Source organism: Papilio polytes, unplaced genomic scaffold (genome assembly GCF_000836215.1).
Source record: "Papilio polytes unplaced genomic scaffold, Ppol_1.0 DF824047.1, whole genome shotgun sequence".
Classification (NCBI taxonomy): Eukaryota; Metazoa; Arthropoda; class Insecta; order Lepidoptera; family Papilionidae; genus Papilio; species Papilio polytes.
In genome coordinates this window covers 5,949,618-5,974,772 of record NW_013525157.1, presented here as the reverse complement: position 1 = coordinate 5,974,772, position 25,155 = coordinate 5,949,618, and the positions used below count along the sequence as shown (strand labels likewise).

The following is a 25,155-nucleotide window of genomic DNA, read 5'->3' as shown; positions in this document are numbered from 1 at the left end:
TATACTGAAACTACTGTGATAAATGAAATAAATATTCAACTATTAAATAGGTGTAACAAGAGTGACAAAAGCCATTTTTATCGATAAAAATTGATTTAGAGCGTAGGCGTGTGATATTTGGTTTTCGATGAAGTGAAATTTCAAAGAATGAAAGGTCAACTTAAAGGTAATTCGACGAATTGTTAATGTGGTGATTGTTAATTAAAATAAGAATTAAAAACGTAAAGAACGATTGTTATGCATATAACACGAAACATTTCGTTACAGCCAAGTTATAGCATTGATAAATATCACGTCATTTGATTTAGGTTAAGGCGTGTGTAGGTTAATTGCCTTCTGACATCGTGGGTTAATTGTTATGATACTCTCTTTTACTCCGTTTTTTAGATTTTTTCGCTAACTTGGCTTTGAAATTATGTAACATATCTCAAAATGTCGAGATTGAAAGATGTTTTTTCAACAAATTTGCGTGATTTTCCTTGTTAAATCAATCTTTTTACTTCTTATTTCAAAAATCACTCGAGTACAAAACAGGGATCGTATTAAATGTTAGCACGGCTTCTACTATTTCCGTAACCGATATCCTTTTGCAACGAGATATCAGAAGATTCTAATACGCCGTTTGACTTCTTTGAAAAATCCTAATAAAAGAGAGATCTATAAGTTTGATTTACACCCTTTACTCCGTTTTCTTTCCTGTTATAAAAAAATAATATTTTGACTATTTCTTCCTTTTATTTATCTGAGAACTTTTGATTTTACTTCACATTCATTTTGGGATGAATTTATTTTTCTTACATTACGTATTTTAAAAATCTGGACTAACAATGTAATTGTAGATAAATAATGCTGTTCCTTTTCACATGTATTTTTAAATAAACAATGAAAAATCTAATTAATTTACACGAAAGACCTTTTTCCTTTTCATATTCCTGTAGCTGTAAATAAATTAAGTTCTAACTGCTTAGAAAGGTGTGTTTTTGCTTAATTTCGTTCCTTTTTGATTCACCTACTTTGTAATAGTGATTTATTTTCTTTTTCATTAGGCTTTGAGTATTTAGTATTTTAAAAAGAAACGTTATAATGGTTGATTTATAAAAGATTTCTTTCTTATGGGTTTATTAAATTTGTCTTAACAAACAAGAATTTTTAGGGGCTAGCAGAAATTATCTTCTTTTAAAATGAAAATTCCAATTTGTCATCTGTCTCATCATTCTCGGCTACATTTGAGATCCCATTAACAAATTTTTGGTACCATATTTAGAGAAATGTTAAGAACATACTAATATTATAAATGCGAAAGTTTAGAAGGATGGATGGATGGATGTTTGTTAGAGTTTGTACTCCCAACAGCTGAACAGATTTCGATTAAATTCGGTGTAGATTTTTGGATAGAAAATAGTCTGGAAAGAACAGAACACATAGGACATTAACTTTTGTTTATTTTTAATTTCACTCGGACAGAGTCGCGGGCGAAAGCTCGTTACTTTATAATTAAGTTTTATGATATTAAAAATACTCTTTTAATATTTTTCTTATGTCATAGACTTCGATATAAATATTAAGCAATATAAAATACACTGGAGACTACTTTGTGCGAAATTGCTTTAATAGGAATGTCATGTGTATACCTTATCAGTTAGATATTTCATACGATAAGAAAAGGGCAGACGAACGGAACCCTTTGTATTCGCCTGTACATTTACAGAACCGAAAAATTGTTTGCAAATGAAAGGCAGAGATATGCATCGTTTTGGCCTTACAAACCTGACAGTAAAATGTAGTCTTGGACATTGTTAAATGACGTCTGCTATCAAGCAAATAAGGTACTTTAACTCTATTTAGATTTTAAAACTGTAATGTACATATTTACGAAAGCCATGTCTAATATCTACACCTTTTTGCTAGTCATAAACTCTTTTACCAATGTCATAACACCAGATAGACAGTTTTAATACGTGTCTGTCATACAAATATTATAAATGCGTAAGTTTAGATGGGTGGATGGATGTTTGTTAGAGTTTGTAGCCTAAACAGCTGTACGGATTTCGATGAAATTTGGCTTAGACATAGAGGATAGTCTAGAAGAACACATAGGCTCAGTTTTATTTTTTTTATTCCGCGCGAACGGAGTTGCGGGCGAAAGGTAGTAATGATATAATTCGGATAACTCCACGACATTTAGAGAACATCACGCTAAAACATGACAAATGAAAATCAACAGCTATTTCGTGTAGTATATTGATTGACTTACTCTGTGTGTGTCATTAAGTGGGCGTGCGGTGACCTAATGCACAAGTCGGAGGGCGCCGACCGACACGGCGTGTTCAAGTGACAGGCTCTTAGAACGCTTTTGATGTCAGACTACGCTACACCCCGGGATCCTGTGGCCGTCAGACTTACAACTTTAGTAATAACAATTAATTATCAAAGCCACGATATTGACGTCAGAGTTTACCAATCAATCTTTTTAGGCGATTTATACTTAGACATTTTCAGCGTTGCATAAACAAAACAATGATTCCTATTTCTTAATCCAATGCTTAATGGCAATTAAAACTATACAGCATAGAGTTTCGAAGTATCTTAAGCTTAAGTAAACGTTTTAAGTGACCTAATTGGTTATGTATATGTTATTCACAAAGTCATATAAATGTCATCTATTCATAATAAATGTTTTTGACCAACATAGAACTATTTTATAAAAAAGTTATAATTTTCTAACACGAATTAAAATATTGAATATTTTAGTGTGAGGCACCGAACCCAAAAATATCAATTATTGGGTTACTTTCGATTACTGGGTCTCTTACCATATGTAAAAAGATATAAAATACGTTAGAAAAATTCAATAATAATCATTTCAAGTTTATGTACAGTATTTTTCTGTATTATTTATCAATTAGTAGGTTTAGTCGTGCTGGTATAGATGCCGCATGTCACGATCATGTCCATTCGTGCGTTACTTTAAAGGGTAATGCAAGTCAAGGCCGACGTACCGGCTTCAAGTAAAGTATATTCTACATTTTCTTTACAAAAGCCACTTTTATAAGAAAAATGTGTAAATATTAAGATCACTTTACCATTATTACGCACAACAGTGCAGTCTTACTTAAGTAGACTTTTAGTGAAGATTTCACTTACTATACCAACGCTATGAGACTCCCTAAGATTATGGTACGATTCTCAGAGTAGCAGTTAGTGTTTTCTTATCGTTGTGACGTCTTGTTTGTATGTTAAATTAAGCAGAATATAATCAAGTAAACTTGACTCAACTCTATTATTATTAAGCAATCATTTCGCTTTCATTTGAAATCTAAATGGCGTCATTAGAGCGACAAGCAAATCTTTTATTAGATGTGTCAAATTGTATAAAGGTAATTGCAATTCTAAATGTCTACGTAATTGATTAATTGAGTAGTGTGTTGTAGATATGTATATATTGGTAGGTGTGTCGAGTATACGTGTGTTCGCGGTGGTCACGTTCTATGTGAGGCACGTGGTGTGAGCTGCGAGGTGCGAGCCTGTGGTAGTGGCCGCAGACTCCGCGACCGCTTCGCCAGGTCTGATCGCAAACCGCTAACGACTTAGTCACAGTTCCGCCAACGGGCCGCGAACCGCGCCATGCCATCTGTGGTAACACAAACATAATACAATCGTAGTGATATTAGTGAGTCAAGTGATACTATGGGATTCCTAAATGCTATATCATTCTCCGTATTCAAAAAATGTCCCAACCTCAGAATGAGAAGGAAAAGAACGAGAAAAAGGTACGGACGTTATATACGGTGATTATTTGTAAAGCGAGAGTCTTTCGCTTGCAAATTATCAGTGCACCACGTGTGTTCGTTATCTTCGATAAAATATTTTTCCATAATATAAAACGCATCAAGTGTCAAATTGTGATCGCGGGAGAGATAAAAGTAATAATTATATTTTCTGTCAAAATATAGATCATAAAAACAGGAATTACACCGTTTGCTGATATTTGTCCCGACTAATGTGTTGCGCGTAATTAATTTTCCAACGAAACCGTAAGTGTTTATTTTTTATTTTTAGCGTCTGTTGATTGGTGACAAATGTGAATAAGAATTTATTAAAATTTTACTGAGTGCAAAACCATTGCAACAAGTGAAACTTGAAACACAATTGACAAACGGTAGCTGTTAGTGTTGATTGTTTTCAAGGTTTTATTTATGATGCAAATAATTACTCCTAGTTATGATCCAATGTTACTAAGAAAATTGTCAACTATGAAATTTACATAACTACAATTCACTTTTTAAATGGCTTTACTTTTTAATTAAAATATTGAGCATAAAAGTATTCAATCTCTGTGGACTGAACTGAGAGTCTGTTTGTAATACCAAAAGAAAAATTCCAGATTTGGGGAAGATAATGTATTTGCATTTCTGGTAACGAAAATCGCATTTAAACATTTTTGTCTGTCTGTCTGTCTGTGCGCAAACCGCGTTAGTTCCGGGTAATCTCCGAAACGGCTGGACCGATTTCGACCGCATTTTCACTGACGGGTAGCTGACATAGAGGGGCACTATAGGCTAACTTTTTATCATATTATTGCGTGGACGTAGTCGCGGCCAACAGCTAGTATAATCTACAATTGTAATAATTAAGTTAGTACGTTTTACATTATTGTGTCATATTACAATGTTACACCGCATTGGATTACCTTTCATTATGAATGTCACAATAGCTTTATGCAAATGAGCGTAGAGCCGGCTGCGCGCCCACTGGAACTGAGTGCCTCATCCGTGACGTCACGGATCACTGCATGCGCCTTGACAAATGCAAAAACATGATTACTATCGACAGCTAAATGGAGGTTTGTCATTGCAGAACATAACCTTACTTATCTATGTATATTTTCCATAGATGTTCAACCTTTCAGTGTATAAACAAGCAAAGAGTAATATAATTAACATTTACTTTTCGTACATCAATAATTATGTATTACAATATAGTTCCATGTGTTTGTACATTCTTAAAACTACTAACTTTTTATGCCCTTTGATATCACAACTTCCTTAAACTACTTATGACGGAAATTTTTGTTGATTTAAATACACGTCAATTGTTGTTTATATCATAATGAAGCATTAAGAAACTAATATTTTAATGTCCAACTAAACCCAGCACTGTACCTTTTTAATACGTTAGTATTGATTTATGATTCGAGTTGTTTGCTGTATTTTATCCGGGTCCATCAGTCAAGCACAAAAAGTGATCTTTTCTCAAAAGATACAATAACAAATCCGGCTTTCGGTACCTGCGTATATTATAAATACCATAAAACTCGTTCGTCAGACTGAACGGAAAAATTATTTTATTTTTATAATCAAGATATTGAATATCAACTATGAAAAAAACTCGTTTATGAAGAATACAAAATGTCATGTATCAAATCGCACCATCTTAGTAAATACAAATAATAACGATAAGCAGTATTCAAATGTTTAGCACTTATTAACACATGTATGCCTGGTACTTGTCACTTTTTTATAGATATATCAAGGTTATTTAGTAATGATTTTTACAAAGTTGAATAGACCATAGACTGCAAAGATCATATTTGCAAAGTTCATTAGAGTTTTAAGATTAATCTATAGATAACTTAATAATTGTAAGTTATGTTCCTTTAATTTTCTTTTTGGTCAATAAATAGTGTTTTATTTTATTATTTATTTATTATAAATAAAGGACCATAGATTGTGTACAAGATATCTGAACAAGAATATAACGTTCATTCCATCGTTACCACAAAATAAAAAGTTATCTATCTGCAATTCTCACTGATTTTATTGACTTACAATATGTGAACTTGTCGTAATATAACATTGACTTAACAGTTGGAGAATGGTATAAACTAGAAATAAATTGAGTCAAACTATCCAACTTCACGGCTTACCACAGCCTAGCCTTTGCGATAAGATAAAAGTTTTATTAACCCGAGCCTCACGCTGTGGTGCGAATGGATTTTGCGTGTTTTATGTAAAAATACCAAACGATTTTTTCAAATGTTTAGCACATTCCGGCACTTCCCTATTACAATAATCTACACTAATATTATAAAGAGGAAAGATTTGTATCTTTGTATTTTTGTATGTATTGAATTAAGTCAAAAACTACTGGGCCGATTTTAAAAATTCTTTCACCATCAGAAAGGTAACTTATCCATGAGTAACATAGGCTATATTTAATTATTAATAAAGTTTAGTAACTATTAATAAAATATAACTTTATGTTTATGAACATTTTTGATATGAATGTTTATTGCCCCCAGCGTAGTAATGCCACACGTAAAAAGAAGTTAGCATTAAGTATTTTAGTATATAGCACAAAAAACAGTGAACTAATGGTAAATTAATAACAAAGCCCAGCTCCAATTCCAGTATTCAATCGTTTTTTAAATATCGTGTAGCGTAATTGTCATAGTACTAAATAGCGGTTTCAAATATGTAGGTGAAAAATCAATAGCAATTTGTCACACGAAGCCCGAGGCTTTAATACGTTTTTTTATCAACCCAGTGCTTCATCGATGTACATATTTGTACAGCTTTTAAATGGCTACATTTATAACACAAATTATGTAGGTTTAAACAGTAATATTAAAACGTATGACAAACAAGTTAAAAAAGAATAAGCTATATTTAAACACAATTAAAAACTTTACTAGTTTCAAAATTCCACATAATTTTACAGCAGTTACACGTATGTAATCGAACAGAATTAACCTATACTTATACGAATAACATTGCTGGATAAATCAAGACAAAATCTCTTTTCCAAATAGCCTTATAGTATTATTTATTTAGTATATTCACCATCCCTAAAATACAACTCTACTCGTACAGAATAACGTACAGAAAGTACAGTAGTAACGTACAGAATAAACATGTTTACGTCACTGTTACAATAGCTGGCTGAATTTACAATCTTTGTTTTCTTAGGTAATTATGGTTTCGTTCTTAGCCTCATCTTAAGTAGATAAAACAAGCCTATGATAAAACAAATATAATTCGAATAACAGTCTTAAGTAGTTCCTTGTTCCTGGAATGACGTACTCTATGTCCATATAGTTGGTTAAACTTGTACTTCCTTTTATATAAACATGGTCATAACCGGTCATTACTGTAATTTGATGATATTTATATGTCTCTTGGTAGCTATAAAACTGCATACGAACGATGTTAAAAAATTGCGTCAAGTATGCGTTCTTGACGTGGCGGTCAAAAGGTTACCAACAATATTAAAAAAAATATGATTCATTGAGGTGATCAGCGGTATTTCGTGGAATGTCAACTGTTTTGGCAGTTTCATAACCATGGATTTCTCGGTAGTCATCACATATTTTAAAGGCCTTTTAGTATTTATCGTGTTAAAATGTAAACAAATCATTAACTTGTATTATTGATAATTAAATAATATCAGTCGTGCCAAATGTCTGATTATAGATTCGACGATTCGACCTTTACAAGTGCAACAGTAAGTACAAATAACACGTATATTTTTCAGTATAAATTTGGACTTACTTTTCGAACTCTTCTTAAAGTGCCATGTTAGATCGAATTCCAGCGATCATTAGGGCAACTTGCACCTCATCACTGCATCTTTAAAAAGGCAACGGGTGCTCAATCGAACTCATTAAGAGAAGAATTGCGTCCATTAATCTTTATGTTAAATGTGATCTTTATTTATGCCCAATTAAGAAATAAGGTAAAAGCGCGTACCCTTGAGATGCAAAGTGCACTTAATGACCAAGATGATTATACTAAAATATATTGACAGCGCTCACAATTATTCTCCTTTCTTCCTTAGAACTTAAAGAAAAGTTAACCTTCATAAGTTATATTATATGTAACATTAAGAGAATTGTGCAAACCTTTTTTAAAATGTTGTTAAATATCACCTTTAGCTCTATCTAGAATCCTAACGCAACTTATTTGGACAAGAGCAATATGTTACAAGATTTCTGTACTATCAATGCCTAAGTTTACATATTTTTTTGCTTTCTAGTCTAAAAGCAGTAATTTTTATAATTGAAAATTAGTACTGTGCTGTAGGATTGGCGCAAAACTAGATCATCGGCATAGACGTTCCGTCCCTATCTGACAGCTGTCAATGTCATGTGACGTATTGGAATAGCACGCCATCATGGCGGAACAGTGGCTCTGAGTGTTTAAGTTAATTACACTAATAACAAATATATTAATTGTTAAAACAATACACGAACATCATTTTTATGAGACCTAAAATAGATGCTCGTGAAATACATACGACCGCATCCCTTTTTTACATAAAAGAAACAAAAGCTATATGACATTTGTTTTGAATAAACACCCGTGGTCCCACAAAGCGAACTGCGTGTTTGTTATTTGTCGTACTCGCATCGTTCGTGTGTACAGATATTTTAAATGCACCCACAATTTTTATATGTGTGCGTGGCGAACATTCGTCGCAGCCTAACAGCACGTCAGTTTTGTGGAATGTTTTCATATTCAATGGAACTAACTAAAGCTTGTGCTATCGGAAAGCGGACAGTGCACATGAACATTTTATATCAATGTTAACAAAAACGTTTCAATGTCAAAACTCTAATCGTATATAGAAAAACATACAAAAAGATAAAATCGATTTCCATTTCCGATCTGACATATTTTCTCGCTCCATCCGATCCCGACAAAATTGCATTAGGTTCTAGATTCTAGGTCAATCAAATGTTTGTAACAAACATTCATTTATAACTTATAATAACGCGACTTACCAATAACATTGTCTCTTCCAAAAATTAGTTTCTTAAATACATTATACATGTGATTCGGTAGGAAGCTCACATTATGATTACTAAAAAAATTACAAAAAAAAGTATAGAAGGAAAACTCAACAATTTCAACTCCAATTCTTATCACATTTGATTATCATCAGCTCCTTGGACTTATCCCACACAAGGTTTACAAAACCTTAATATTTTGCATTAATTTATGATCGTATCTACAACATATTCTGTCATTTTTGCGTTTAATCTCGTTACGTAATATCTGAGGGGAAAAACGGATGGCTGTCTCTTACATCGATAAACAACAACTTAGCATTCAAGTCAAAGCCTACAATGCTTTGTACTTAATATTTATTATGAACACGTATTTACATCAAAGTAAACATCTTTCTCGAAGCTCTTGAGGCGCTTTATGATAAATTGTTAACATACATTTCCACTGGGAACACTCATTAAATATATTTATCGTCCTATTAATTTGTAGTTATTTAAAATCGAATGGTTCTTTGTTGAAATAAGCAAGAATTGGCTTTCATGGTTTTAATCACTTAATTTTTTTTGTTTACTTCTCTTTATTTTATCGCACAGTTGAAAGTCCTTTATCGTGATAATGTGGTAATTGTAAGTCGGATTTAATTGATTTAAATAAGTTAGGAATTGTGAGATAGATAGACGAGTGTAGATAATAGCGGCTTGTAGTATTTCGTACATGAAACAGGATCTCAGTTGCATCTCATACAATGACTTTGCATTTCTTATGTCATAACCTAATGTTTTAGCAATTTAGACGCTATCACTATGAACAGTAAGACTATTTTAACTAAATTATTATTTATCCGTGCCTACTGCTAATATGCTTGATATTTCCTACTATTGATTTATACTTTATTTAGTACTTCTATTTAAAACAATCGCATGATCACCAATTGTACATGATTTTAGTTAAACTACCACTAAACTTGAATAGTAAGCTGCAGTTTAAATATAAATAAAACATGAATTCTTTATTGAGAGAAATTAGTAATATCAGTGAGATGATTTGAATTTTCCAAACTAAAGCTTAAAAAACATATTTCATACTTATAGATTTTTATGATAAAATCTTCAGATCCTTGAAATCTACCAAGTTTCCTTAGGAAAACATTTTATTGGGACAAAGCTAGAAATACTAGAATTTATTACTTGTATACGAAATAAATATCAAGGCAAGAAAATTAACCCAAACCATGAACTGATTAAAGCACTCGGGGTTCCTTTTCCTTTTTTCAAGAGCACCCACTTCCCTCTTTCAAAGGCCACGGCTTTAAATGTAGAGATTATCTCGGAATTGCTCGCTGGCGCCACCGTGCGGCGGCGTGTGGCGGCAAAACACGCCCGGTTCTGAATATGTAATTATAATTAATATTATGTTGGTGAATATATAAAATATGGCTTAAAAATCATGCTGGAATAAATAAATGGAAAAATGTAGTATGCAAAGTTCAAGTGTAAGGAAAATATATTTTATACCTATCTAAAGTAAATTATACACGTACAAATACTTTACATGTGTAATTAGCATTGGTTTGTTTTGTAATTGACACATCAAATGGATATAAAGTACTTGTAATACTTGAAACACGGATATAGCAAAACACAACATAAAAATAAACTTAAATTCCTTACTGTTAATGATATTATTAAAATGATGTAACTTGCTTAAAGATAAAGATAAGCTGCAATAAATGAAGTAATAATTTGTAAATCAAAACAATATCTTGACTTCGACATATTTTTACATAAATCTAACGTAAATTTACTTAAAATATTTTAGATACGACTAACATACAAAAAAGGTGATGTAAAAAATTTAATACAACTAAACAATTTAATGTAAAAAATTGTTTATTTGATTAGAATAAAATTTATACAAGACTCTAAGTACAGCGATAAGTAATTGATTTCTCATGTGCGTAGGGCTGAGATTTAATTACTACTTCCCTACTATTTATATCAAGATGTCTATAAACATCAATATGTATACGAGGTTTGTCAAAAAAAACACAATGATGGCTCATTGACAGGTGAAAAATTGCGCTGGAAGCTTTCTTTGTAGTCGTAAGACCTCTTATTCCCCCAATAGATTAGGAATCTTTTGTGAACAACCTCGGAACATCATTGTTAGTGTTTATCGTATTTATTGTTTTTTAAAAACACGAATGTTTATAAGAGAAAACTATGCTGTGGTGAAATATAACAATTTCGCAACACGTGACAGATCATGTGACATAAAGCAATGAAATTGCCAAACCAAAAAGTTATGACAGCTCTGCAGCGCCCCCTTTTCAATTACAAAAATATGCAATACATTCTTTTATTATAGCCACTGAACTGTACAAATGGTTAGGTTCGACTAAAACGCCTTTTTCAATGTTGACAGTTTAGGTTATCTCTGTTATGGTCGGTTTCCCAACTACTATCGAACCAAAAACTAACGAATGGTTAGAGTTTTTGGTTCGACTTCATGTAATTCGTTTCCGTCAATGAGATTTAGAAATGCAGTAAAGGCGCTGCACAAATCTTAATAAAATTGAATGCTTCGTGTGAATGAAATTCGTGTAAGCGCTTAGGTGGACTTGACATTCTGCACTACTTTATCGTAATTAGACTATTTGCACCTGCCCGAATAAAGTTTATACATTGAGAATAACGGCGTTAAACTATGCATGGCCTTAAGTAAAAATAATCTAAACTTTGAAACATTATAATAGCCTTACATTAGCGAGTTGTACAAAAAAGCTGTGTGTCATCAAATGGAAGTCCTCATCCGTGGTCCATCTTAAGGTATTGATATTGCAACCGTGGATACACTAGTCAACGTGTAAATGTTGAATGTTGTTTAATATGGCGGAGACTACACTATTCAGAAATAAATTCACCTAACCTTACCAACAAAGACTTACCAATAGAACAAACTAGGTTGTAATAAAAACCAAAATTAGAAACGTTACACTTTAATAAGACTGAACATAACACTGGTACCAAAACACGATCGACGTCACTATAATTTATACTTTGATGATGTTTTCTACGGCACTGGTCGCTAAGACGTTGGTACTGAGGGGCTTACACTTGCAGCAGCACCAATTGTTCGTGCTGGGCACCAGCGTCTCGCTGCTGACGCACTCCAGGTGGTACTGCGAGGCGCACAGGCTACACTTGATAGACGCGCAGCCATCCATGGTACGGTTGCAGTGAGCGCATTCCATTTTTGCCAAATATCTGAAACTGACACAAATTATTAGTGACTTTCTACAAATATGTGCTCAACGTTGTGGGTTCCAAGGACGCTATAAAAAGCAGTGGAAACAAAAATGGACAGATCTTCAACGTAGAGGATACAACGAGAATAAAGACTTGAGACCAAACAAACGCCTTCCAAAAAATCTTCCGATAAATCAGCTCAGCTGATGGTCACGATGTCGATGTGATTGTTCCACTGAAATCAGTAAATCTTAAAAAAACGGTTCCGAAAAAAAATAAATCCTTACTAGACTTTAAAGAAAAAGGGATGATGATGTTTTACTTTTGAAAAAATTTTCAATTTTTATATATTTTACTGCTAATGTTTTTACTGTGACGGATAATTAGCGACTGAGGAAAAATGGAAATGGAGCAAACGCATTTAAATTTTTTAAACATTCTTTTTCATGTTCTGTTCTAAATTGAAATTTATTTTGTACCAGGATCATATTGTAGTTGGCCTGCATATTGCACGCATATAGATAATATAAATTTACCTTTAAATATAGTAATTTTTAAAACACATTTCTCCTTTTGTAGAAAATAAAAAATAACGTTGTATTATTAAAATGTTCTTGGACTATACTTAGTAAGCATGAAGGATTTCAGAATTCCCATGATTGTAACATGAATTCTTGAACGCATAAATGTTTTAGCTGAGTGAAAGTAAATGTTGGGTCCTGAATAATCGAAAACAATAATTTTCGGCTATTCTTCTAAGTTTAAGTTACTTGGAAAGTGTACCTTTCTTTTTATATTGAATTCATGACAACTTATTTTTTTCTGGAAGAAATAAAATTGTTTTTGACACACGAAGTAAACAAAACTTCTTTTTAACGCATGATGTCACGAATTATGCTGTTGTGCAATATGGTTTGCAGAATTTATTTTGAAGAAATAATTAAAATCTATATGATTGTTAACATTTGTGAAAAGTAGTGGAAGATAAAACTAATGAATTTACAATACTCGTCTAGAAGAGTCAAACGCTCCTTCAGACGGATTTACGTTGTAAAAGTTTTTATGAAGCGATGTGTACGTACTTTTTGTATGTTTATTACACATTAAACGAAATAAAAAAAAATACAAATGAGCCCTCCGGAATCGCTACACTTGTTTTATTTTTCAATAAAAAAATGAGACATAGATTTTTTATATCAGATCCGGATTTTTAACAGTAAATGAAATAATATTTTATAATCAATACGAAGTATACTTTGATAAAACCTGTTCGGACATAAAATCAAGGTATCTAAAAAGTATCTAAAGAGCAACATAACGAGGACCCGTTTCGTAAAATTGCCAGTTCGCACATATATAAAAGTAAAGGGTCTAAAATAAATTAAATTTACTCTTACTCATCTGCATAATTTCTGCAGACCCTAAACTTGTTCAAAGAACTTTATCGTGAAAGTGTATAATGTGGAGCTACTTTTATTTATTTCCGTCCCGTAACTTCGTAAACTATTTAGTTTAGTCATTTATGTTTTTATATCAAGAAACTACACCGATTTCATCAAATAGTTTTTGTTATTAAATATGATTCGTGGTTTAAGAACAAATTACAATTTTTGAATAAGCATCGAATTAAACGAAGCAGTCTTTTAACAGTTCTTAAGATTTTTAGAGGAGTAAGACCAATAAAATCTGGTGTAATAAAGTAAAGTTACTTTTTTGTAAATTAAATTGTAATTGAATTATATGTTTGTTGTAGACGCAGCAGCGAGGGTCCGGCGGCGGGCGCGCGCGTGCTGCGAGCAACGCCGGACTGGTCAGACGCGGCCGTTAGCGGCGAGCATCTCTGGTCGCCCACCTCAGTGTCGGGTGACTGCTGCTACGTTGGTGATGCCGATTGCCAGGTAAATGTTGCCACCAAAACAAGAGAACTAATTTTCACCTGTAAAACAAGATATTTCAAGCGATTTGATTAATACCACAAATACTAAGAACATATTCTATGTTATTCCGTAAACTATGCAAACATTTGTTCTCTTACCTTTCAAGATATTTCGCCTATTATAGAGTTGTAGATTGAGTTTTAACGAAGTTATTTGCATTTATAGTTACATACCGTCTTGTATTGTCGGACTGATTAGTAACTAGTTGTGAATATTCTTTAACAAGTTTGCCTGCTGCAAGCTTAGATGGAAACGTAGAAGTTGTAGAAATGTTTTTTCTTTCGTAGTTTGGATTCTTTTATTTACTTAGTCTTGGTCTTTTTAACGAGATTTTCTTAGTGAAAAAATTAATGTTTGATTTCAATTACTGAACTGTAAAAGTATGGAGTTCCTTAGAAAGTCCTTCTATTCATTTTATTCTAACAAATATGTTAAACTTCTGAATTTCTTTTATGTGCTTATTTACTTTATGCGGAAAATACGAGACAAAATGAATTCCACGGTGAACCAGCTTATTCTATTCAAGGCGGAGAAAATTACAATTTCCACAACAGCAATTACCAAGTTCCAGTCTATTATATAGCGGCTGGTAGACATGTCGTTAGTTGAATGTAAGATTAATGAGGGGCCCACGGCCATTGCCGCAGCGATGACCTGTCACTGTCGATGCGACAAAAGGCTGGCTTTGAGTTTATAGCGACAATTATTAACTAATCGCCGGCGGTTTGCGTTTTCCGATAATTTAACCACCGTCGTTTAGAAATAAAAAACGATTTGTATTGGAATTACGGTTTTCTTTTCATATTATAAAATGAATTTATATATTAACTACAATTTTAGAGGTAGCCGTGATATTTTACCTGTCTCCAAAATTTAATATAACATTTCGTTGGATGTAAAATTAAATAAGAAATGTGAGGAATTGTAGTATAAAATGATTTAATAAACTTGACGTTAAAACCACCTCTTCGCTGATAATAATTTATTATGTGTGAAAAAATAAGTTGACACCTCTGCATAAAACTTAATTCACTTTAGACGTATCACCCACACAATATTAAATTTCTATTACACGTTATAAAATTGTGTCTTTTAGAGTAAATGATACTGTAACTTTTTTTTAATTCGTGTCTACCTACGTATTATATTTAGTGTAAATAACGACAAGTACTTAACTTAATTTAATATATGCAAAAATTATCACGTCTTTGTTGAATCGAATATTTTATTTCGTAAGCTCGCAGCAATTATTAGTATTTTTGTCATAGGTTTTTAAGATAAAATTATTTATTAGGCACAAGTTTATTTAACTATCATTTATTTCTATAGAAACATGGGTCTCGTATGAAATGTTCTGCGTGCAAGATCGTTGCTCATACAGCGTGCATCGACATCCTCATGGACAGGATGCAGTTTACCTGCAAGCCGACGTTCAGAGACGTAGGCGTGCGCCAGTACCGAGAACAGACCCTAACTCACCATCACTGGGTACACCGGAGATCTGAAAAGGGCAAGTGCAAAGCTTGCGGTAAGGTAAGTGCTGGCAGTTGGCTTTTTGTTAGGTAATGCACCTTGCAGTTTTAAAAAGCAACTAATTATTTTGCCGTGATAACATTATGCTAACTCGTTATTAATCTATCACCATGTTTTAATTGTCACTAAATGAATTAACTCATGTATAGCATTGTTCTATGTCATCATTTTAGACCACCATTTTGGTAAATAATAAGGGCTATCAACTTTTAAATCAATTAAATTTTACGTTCCAACGTCAGTCGCTCTTGCCATATCAAGTATATGAAACACAAGTTTCCATAATCACTTGTAATTTCCTCATGACCGACCGGGTTTTTACATCCACAATCATTATAATTAACCGATGTACAATGAATCCGACCTTTGCCAAAATTGGCAAAGTGAAATTGTTTATTATCTTCAATACAAATGTCGAGGTTCGGTACTTATAGCTTCACACTATTTTTTTCACTCGTTGATCATTACTTGAATGTTATAGTAAATTCGTTACTAAATGAGGAAACAAAAATGTTGTTATTGAATCTCTTACTAAAAAACAAAACGTGGTAATCGGTTTTGTCCAAATATTACGAGCATAATAATTTAATATGTACTTGTACTAATTTGTGTTCATATAGTAATAGTGGGATAAAACCGAATAACGTGCATAATTATAAACTAGTTTGCTCATAGAAAATATTACATCCATATAACTTTACCAGAGCAGTTTTTTTTATCTTAGATTATGATCCGGTTAATCAGGTTTAATATTGGCATTTAAAAATCACAGCGTTTCCTCGTGTAAAAGAGTATATTTATACTTTATATGAGGCTGTAAAGACACTTGGTCTGCGACATAATAAAATTAGAGCCCCGTTGATTGGTACCGAGTTACAAGCTCATAAAATTTGTTTGTCGCTTCGATTATGAATGAGCGTATAGAAACATCAAGTCGCGTCACCCTGCCAGTCCCCCCTTCGCCCTTTCCAGCTCGCCCCCAACGCGACCTTTGGGCGCCCACGTTTCCCTTTATTTTGAAATCATTTGCATTTACGTCGCATGCGACACGGCACGTGCTGTCAAAGCTCTACAACGCAAAATTAAAGTTTCATTTTTAATGACGTGTTAGCATATTGCACGCATGGCGCATGCATATTTAAACACAGCTAGGCAACATTTGTGGAGTACATTCGTTTTATTACCATTTGTTTTTTGTATGTAATGTTTGAGCGTGTTTCCATGGCTTCACGTACGTTCTATTACGAGTATGCTTTATGATTTAGTATTTATAGTAATGATACCAGCTAGTTAATGTTTAGTTTTTTATAAGTATTTTATATTGTAAAATTATGATTTAAAAAATAAAATTGAAAGTATAATTCTACTTTTAATACTTTGAATAAAGGCCATAAACATATTATTTTATTCTGAAACAGGAATTTTGAACAGCTCTTAATTTACAAGAGCTTCAGTCAGAATGACAAAGTAGAATTTAGTTATTTGCATGAGTAATTTAGAATCATTCCACAAAGATGTTTCACATACTAATGTAGCTAAAATTATGTTTATTCTAATTATTTTATTATTCTTTAGAGACAATTTACACATAACATATTTATTTGAATATGTATTTTTTTTAATGAATTACACATTCGAGTGTTACAATTTTTGTTTTATTTTCGGTTTATGCCTAAGGATGTTTATAATTTTGGTTGATGCGTTTAGTTATGTTTGTTTTTATTAATTTTGCATGTTTGTTGCATGGTTGTTCTGTTGTCCCAGTCATACCGGCGCAGTTGCTGTGGGTGGTGCATAACAAAACAATCTTCTGTAGACAAGGCTATGGAAGTAGCCAATGATAACACTGATCGTGTGGGTATACTCAATGTGTTGCCGCCTACCGCAAACACATTGGTGCTTTGCTTGTTGTTTGCATTTTATTGTTTTAATTAGTGCTATATGACATCAATGAAATTATCTTAATTAATTCGATTGTAGTAAATCTCAATAGTAAATGTGTCATTTGTTTTCAGTCGTTACAAGCAAAGTTATCATTTAGCTCAAAGGAAATCGTAGCACTAAGTTGTTCCTGGTGTAAGGATGCATACCACAATAAAGAAAGCTGCTTTAATCTACAGAGAATAGGAGAAGAATGCTCATTAGGTACAGCAATAATTTCAATACAATTATCATTTTGATTATTTCATTATCAGAGAGTCGTAATTAATATTATAATTTTAGGCTCTCAGTCCAATATAATAGTGCCACCTTCGTGGATCGTGAAGTTGCCACGAAAGGGAAGCTTTAAGTCGTCTTTAAGGAAATCTCCTAAAAAGAAAAATGCTTCAAAGAAGAAAGGCAAAGATTCAAAGAATGAACACAAACCGTTTGTTATCAAGCCGATACCGACTACTAATGTGAAGCCAGTTTTAGTTTTTATTAATCCAAAAAGTGGAGGCAATCAGGGTGTTAAATTGTTGCAAAAGTTCCAATGGCTGTTGAACCCACGTCAAGTTTTTGATCTCACTCAAGGTGGACCTGGACCAGGGTAAATATAATTTTATTTACATATCAAAAAATCAAAGCCTTAAATTCGTGATGGTGTTTAGAAAGTCGCGACAAAAGGAAATTAAAATAACGTTTAAATAGCTATAATCGTGGTATATAAATTAGAGTGGACGTTGTATAAAAGTTAATACTTTTCAACTGCATCTAATCTGCAAAAATACGATGAAAAACTGAACATTGACTTCGACTATCCTTTCGTTTCCTAGCCGAGGATAGCAGTCGCAAAGAGGGATTAAATTCTTGCGAGCTCGCTGCGCCAATCCACGGCTTAATAAAACGATCTCAGAGATTGTTCAGCTAATGGCAATTGGTAGTCGATTCGATTCATCTGCAGAGTGTCCCAAAAGCTCTCTTCATCATTTATCAATTAGAATTATTAGATGCGAGTGAACTGTATACTCGAAAACTATTAATCTTAAAGTTTCACTGCGGCTGTTTAACCTCACGATATAATAAATTGATTTTATGAGTTATTGTTATACCCACGCTTCGTCTGTTACAAGTAAATTGATATTGAATACTACATCTCACTGGTATTACTTTTACAAAAAGTAATTTTGTTAAGTGAATTGTGACAGAAATAAAAATTTAAATTATAACTATTATCAATTTATTTTCCAATTTGTATGCTTTTCTAAACTTTCAATAGCCGATTAAAAACATATTTTTATTTCAAATTTATTACAGCAACTTTACTTAAGGATTATACGCTGTTCAGAATTATTGACTTTAATCCTTCTGCTCCATATAAGCTGTGAACAGTCTGACGTTTGTTTTGTTATAATTGAACATTGTTAACTAAAAAAAAAACAATTTTTATGTAAAATAAAAAAAGTACTCTAAAAAGAAATGTTTTTGCGAGAAATACATTATTGAAACATTTCTGTGTGCTCAATGCAGAGAGCTATAGACAACATATGGCTTTATAAGTATTTTTTTATTATTATTCGTTAATTTGATACCAGCTTGGAGATGTTCCGCAAAGTGCCGAACTTGCGCGTGTTGGCGTGTGGCGGAGACGGCACAGTGGGCTGGGTGCTCAGCGTGCTCGACCGCATCGGCTCGCGGCCGGCCGTCGGCGTGCTGCCCCTCGGCACCGGCAACGATCTCGCACGAGCCTTGGGATGGGGCGGGGTAATCTCACGAACATTTATTATATTGTGTTCAAACATTATGTATGGAACTTCATCGTTCCTAAGAAAGCAAATTAACTCGTGAATTTAGTTTACAGGGAGACTGATGTGTCTCAATACACTGCTTAGACGAGATTTCTACAATTTTATGAGAAAATTGTCACATAACTACATATTAAACGGCCAACTTTGACCTTAACAATAATCTAATCATTAACAAGTAAGGGAAAGGCTTTAAATGTACCTATAATTAGTATTGACCAATTTTTTAATAATAGGGTTATGAGGATGAACCAATATCGAAAATATTGGCGCATATCGGAGAGAGTGATACTGTACTACTAGACCGATGGCAGCTTACGGTGGAGCCGAATGCAGCGGCATCTGGCGAAGACACGAGTAACGCCAAACCCGACTTACCTCTCAATGTTGTCAACAACTACTTCTCCTTCGGAGTTGACGCTCACATCGCCTTAGAATTCCACGAAGCTAGAGGTACATTTGAAACATAACCATTATTTTCTAACAGGCGCTTCAATATTTTTCGATAAAATTTACTTCGTATAATACTTTTACGTAATTTGCGCCATTCGTAAGGTAGTATATGCGATATATAATACAAGTTTACATTGGTAACTTTGGTACTAATATATATCTTTTGTTTTAGAGGCACACCCGGAAAAATTCAACTCTCGTATCAGAAATAAGCTGTTTTACGGCACGGCGGGCGGAAAAGATCTCATGCAGCGCAAGTGGAAGGGTCTTGCGGAATTTGTCACTATGGAATGCGATGGAAAGGATCTCACGCACGTGCTCCGGGAACATAAAGTGCACGCTATTGTATTTCTAAACATTCCAAGGTAATGTGTGAAGTTAAATTATAAGCTATTATTTAAATTCCTTTTTTTAGAATTGATAAAAGAGAAGGGAAAACTTGTGCCCCAAAACCAATCAATTTCATTTTATTTTAGCTATGGCGGTGGAACGCATCCTTGGAACAAATCAGGAGGGGCACATGAACCGTCCACGGAAGACGGTTTAATAGAAGTTGTTGGTTTAACCACATATCAATTGGTACGTAAATAAATATCCCATATTAATGATTTTGATTATAGAAGCAAGTCTTTCCCACAAATCTTTTGAAATAGATAGTGCTTTCTGTTCGGCAACCTTAACAGTTTGGTCCTACCCTTAATCTATTTTAAGATTGTCTGGATTTATTTGTAAACTTATCCCATCAGATAAGACCTTTTAATTGCCTTTACATCCACAACAAATATTCTATAGAAACACTTTGATTTTTAAATTTTTATTAAATAGAATATTCATTTGTAGCCTCTACTACAAGCTGGAGGCCACGGGACTTGCATTACTCAATGCAAAACAGCAAAAATTGTAACAACCAAAGTTATACCGATGCAAGTGGACGGAGAGGCTTGTCGATTGGCACCCTCAGTTATTACCCTCTCTATACTGAACCAGGCGATCATGCTCGCCAAGAAAAAGCCCGGTCGAGTACTAGTACCGTGAGTTTACAACAATTCCTACTTTAACACTAACTTTTTTCCTCGCATGCGACTGAACATATTACCGGTACAATTATCGAAAACCTTGTACTAATATATATTGTCTCTTGTTTTTTTTCTAAGAGATTAAGAGGCATGACATTATACAAGTATTTCAAATAGAAACATAGTTAAATAAATGTACAGATAATAAAGTTATATGCTTTCAAATTGACAGTCACTGAGTTTTCCATGCGTGATTAAATATGACTGAATCAAAATAATATTGTACAAAAATGACTGAGTATCGCAAAGAACTCCCTTGACGATCGTTTGTCATTTAGATAGCGGACACACTAAAGGGCAATATTTATTATATTTCAATAAATATATTTAACATAAAGGAACGAGAGATTTGTTTGGATTGTAGAAATTGTAAATAATTCTTATCTTTTAATAGTATCTATGTTAATAGAATAAATATGGCGTCAAACTGCTAAATTTTATAGCTATTTTGAGTCTATTGAAAATATCTATTATTAATTTATTAAATATTAAATATAGAACAAAGCAATCAATATTACCTTTAATAGAATGCTTAAAAAGATAAAAATTATAATCAATTCTAAATAAGCTCAGTCTTTTAATCAATCTTAATTTTTTATTACTTTATGCAAAGAAAAAGCCCCCTTTAAATTATTTTAAATTTTTACAGACAAACGACGTTAGATAAATTGTCACTCACTGTGAATCTCATTACAATGGCCGATTACGAGAGGCACCACTACGATAAAGAACTCCTTGCAAACACAGGTACTAACAATAACTTTCACAACCTCCTTATGCTTAAAAATATCAATTCAATGACGTATGTGAAATAGTCTCTCCCGGTTTTTTAGTACTTAGTTAGTTAATTTTATTCTTAAAAAAACAGCTAGCTTTAGTGAGTTAAGCTTTGTTTCATGCGATTTTTTTTAAATTAGAATATCTTTGCTATATTTGATATAACACAAGTAACTTTTTAGTAAATGAATTAAATTAGTTACTGTGAGGTTAAAACTACATTTTAATAATTTATTTTTCATCTTTACAGCGGAACGTATTGGCACTTTAGAAGTAAATCCATCGGCTGACTTGGAGCAGATGCGGTCTCTTATACAGAACATGATCAAAGAATCTCAAGCGTACTCGAGCATTGTCGATTGGTGGTTTGTTGACTGTGAGTTGTCTCACTGTTACTTGAGATAAGACGCTCGTTAACCTATAAGTCGGTCACGTACTTAAAATTACAAATCTTGCACCAAATAATTTGAAATCTTTTATCATTTAAGTCCAAATGTTTTTTTGGAATATCATATATGCAAGGAACACACTTGAAACGAATAAAAATAGCTATTATTCTTTGCAGCGGTGACAGCGGAACGGTTCTTCCGGATAGACAAAGCTCAAGAGAATCTCCACTACGCGACCGACATCGGTCATGAGAACATCTACATACTGGACGCGGCGCCGCAAACGCCGGACACCGAAAGCACGGCGCATCCGGAAACAACCGCCACGCCCTCCTTCGACCGTACCGGACCCTCCGTGTCACTAGACACCACTACTGGACTCTCGGTCTCGCTGGACATATCTCAAAGCGTTGACACCCCTAGTGCCGGTGTGTCCTTGGATGTTCCTGAATCACACGCAAGGTATAAAGGGATTACATTTATGATTACTAGTAGTTGAGATAATAGCATTTTAAACCTTTGTGTACATTTGTGGTGTAGTGAATCTGGTTTGGGAAGCCCTGCGAGGACCTCTGACGAGCCACAGAGCCCGCAGACGCCGCCGTCCGCAGCGGCAACGGCCCCCTCCTCCCCCGCACTCACCGCACCCAAGATATCCCTCTCCACTTCCCCCAAGGCTCCGATCTCACGAGCACTCACTCCCAAACTGTCCACCCAGGATACCAACTCACCGCCGCTGTGTACAAGCCCACCGGCCAAAGAAAACGAAGCAACACGTGATTCAATAGCCCGCTTTAAGACGTAAGTTTGAATTGAGTTTTATATTTAACAATATAGACGAAGCAATTTCTAAATTACAAACGGAAATTCCATTTTTGACAACTATCACTGTCACTCATGATGGTTACATTTTCTATTAAAGTTATGTAAGTTCTAGTTAAAAATTTATGAGATTAAAAAATAAAAATCCTTTTTACAAATAAGCATTATTTTCAGTATCTTACAAGGATTTGATCTCATCAATGAGAGTGTGTAAGTTAAGGATGTGAAAATATAATATAAAACGCTAATTTTCTTATACAATAGGGTATTAGTATTATAAATATATAATTATAGCGTTTATTGAATGTTCTTATGTATTATATTATACTACTTATTTATATAATTCTAGAACTATTAGATAAACTAAATTTTACTTTAGTAGTTCTTCTAGACGAAGCATTGTAGTATTTAAGGCACAAATTCATTCAAAGAAATTAAATTAATTTAGTTAGCGATAGCAATAAATATTATATATGTACAACTCTGCCCTCTTCTGAAATCTGTACCAGGGCCCTCTATTGTTAGTAGTAGCAATACAACACAAGAGATTTTAGAAGTTGTGTATGCACTCACATTTTGACGAAAGAAATAGCCTAACAAATGTTTAGAGTTGTCTCTTTATAATTACAATTTTTTGTATCCACTGTTTGTCTAGAAACTACACTGATGTAGTATTAGATATGTTAGATTCTGATGCTATGAATGTAGCTCACTTGTTTGGACTTCTATCTGCACTCTATTTCTTCTGTCTTCTATTGCATGCAGCATTCACGAAAAACTGTTCGGACTTGATCAAGAAGTGTTTGGCTATAGGTGAGGCGATACTCAATTATAGTTTCCTGGTAGTTTTTAAAATAATCAATTCTTATTTCAGTTTAAAAATAAACAATCAGGGATTTAGGAAAATTTAGTTATTTTATAAAATTAAATAATAATATGTTATATATTTTTCTTTATAAAAAATATTTATATGTGTATTTTTATGTTTAAGTTTTCTCAGTATACAATATTTATCATGTCGTTCTTTGTTCCAGAAATTTATTGGAAAAGACATCCGATTCTCTTCTTAAAGCGGCTAAAGTGGGAGATTTGAGAATGGTAAGGTTTATCGAAGTTTAAGTAGATCAATTTAGTACCAAGTTATAGAGATGACAAGATGTTGGCCCGCATATTCTCATAGATAATTGTAATCGTAAACTTTTATATCTTGTGAATGTTTCGTAATTTATGTGGTGATTTGTACAATCGCTACATATCATCGCTTACATTGCATTGTATGGAAAAAGGAGATTATACGAGATAATGTTCGAAAGCTGGTAAATGGTTTATTTAAATGTGGCCATTATTTAATAGGTTAAAGACCTTCACGCTGCTGGGTACTCGCTCCTTTCAATCGACGCTACCGGTCAGACCGCACTCCACATAGCAGCGCGGTACGGTAACAAGGAGGTCGTAAAATATCTGATAGCTTGCGCTCCTACTACTATACTGAACATGCGCGACAACGAACGGGGACAGACTGCCCTACATAAAGCGGCTGCTCACAAGCGACGGGCAATTTGCTGCATGCTGGTAGCTGGGGGCGCGTCTTTGACCCGCCAGGACCACGCCGGCCTAACACCGCGACATCTAGCTCTACGCGCTGAAGACCATGATTTAGCGGCTTACTTAGAAAGTAAGTATCATATAGAAACAAAAATAGTTACACTAATTTTATTCCTTAATTCAATAGTATCCAGTGTGGTAAACAATTAAAAAAATCTACTACTTTTAGTTTAGAGAAAAATAAATGAGATTTTCATTTTGATTTGTTGAAAACATATTTTTTTTTTGCTACAAAAACCTCCGTCGAATTAAGGTTTTATAAGTTACTTATACTTAAGCCAACTGCACTTGTACAGTACAAGAACTGGACTACTGTAAAACTTCTAGGCTAGACAACGGGCTATTGCTGTTTTGATTTGTATTGATGCAATGTTTTTTTCAGGCCAAGAACATTTTCAACTAGTTTCCGAAGACTTGGAAACGGCAGTATGAAAATTATTAATGACATAGATCAAAAGATCTGAAATGCAGTTAATTGTATGTGCAACGACTTCTAGAAGTACAAGGATACTAATATAAATGATTAAAGACTCTTAAAATATTGAATATTATACTCAAACCAGTGATATTCAAATTTGTGCTTTTAATATAAATAACTTTAATTACATTTTGACATAAAAAATAATAATCTTTCTTTAACATTTTTAGATTAAGACAATTTCAATTATGATATTTCATTTTTAAAATTCAAATAATAGGATGAAATTTCAAATTAATAAATCTCTTTTTAAAAATGGACAAATGTCACGGATATACGATTTCCTAATGACACTACTACTATCATTGGTTAAGAACTAAATT

At 33.3% G+C, this 25,155-nt stretch overlaps 1 protein-coding gene and 2 long non-coding RNA genes across 5 annotated transcripts; 1 reads left to right on the top strand and 2 right to left on the bottom strand.

Moving 5' to 3' along the window:
- Window positions 1–3,559: 3,559 nt before the first annotated feature.
- Window positions 3,560–10,243, bottom strand: LOC106100634. The gene is made up of 3 exons (XR_001225448.1): window positions 10,020–10,243; window positions 4,691–4,798; window positions 3,560–3,631 (listed from the first exon to the last, which is right to left on the bottom strand). It is a non-coding gene; the product is annotated as an uncharacterized LOC106100634 (long non-coding RNA).
- LOC106100631 (eye-specific diacylglycerol kinase-like) lies at window positions 3,593–25,004 on the top strand. Of its 3 annotated transcripts, none has more exons than XM_013279572.1 (18): window positions 3,593–3,770; window positions 13,791–13,935; window positions 15,304–15,507; window positions 17,272–17,361; window positions 17,523–17,652; window positions 17,731–18,037; window positions 19,023–19,191; window positions 19,469–19,685; window positions 19,858–20,050; window positions 20,162–20,264; window positions 20,526–20,716; window positions 21,411–21,508; window positions 21,789–21,914; window positions 22,104–22,389; window positions 22,468–22,728; window positions 23,784–23,847; window positions 24,103–24,424; window positions 24,737–25,004. In XM_013279572.1, exons 1-18 carry the CDS (start codon window positions 3,688–3,690, stop codon window positions 24,784–24,786), a joined length of 3,039 nt encoding a protein of 1,012 aa, XP_013135026.1. In that variant the 5' UTR covers window positions 3,593–3,687; the 3' UTR covers window positions 24,787–25,004. The 3 variants fall into 3 exon arrangements, with proteins under 3 accessions (XP_013135026.1, XP_013135028.1, XP_013135029.1); XM_013279575.1 differs by lacking the exon at window positions 3,593–3,770 and adding an exon at window positions 12,986–13,111; XM_013279574.1 differs by lacking the exon at window positions 17,272–17,361.
- On the bottom strand, window positions 11,772–12,435 carry LOC106100633. The gene is made up of 2 exons (XR_001225447.1): window positions 12,325–12,435; window positions 11,772–12,061 (listed from the first exon to the last, which is right to left on the bottom strand). It is a non-coding gene; the product is annotated as an uncharacterized LOC106100633 (long non-coding RNA).
- Window positions 25,005–25,155: the final 151 nt, after the last annotated feature.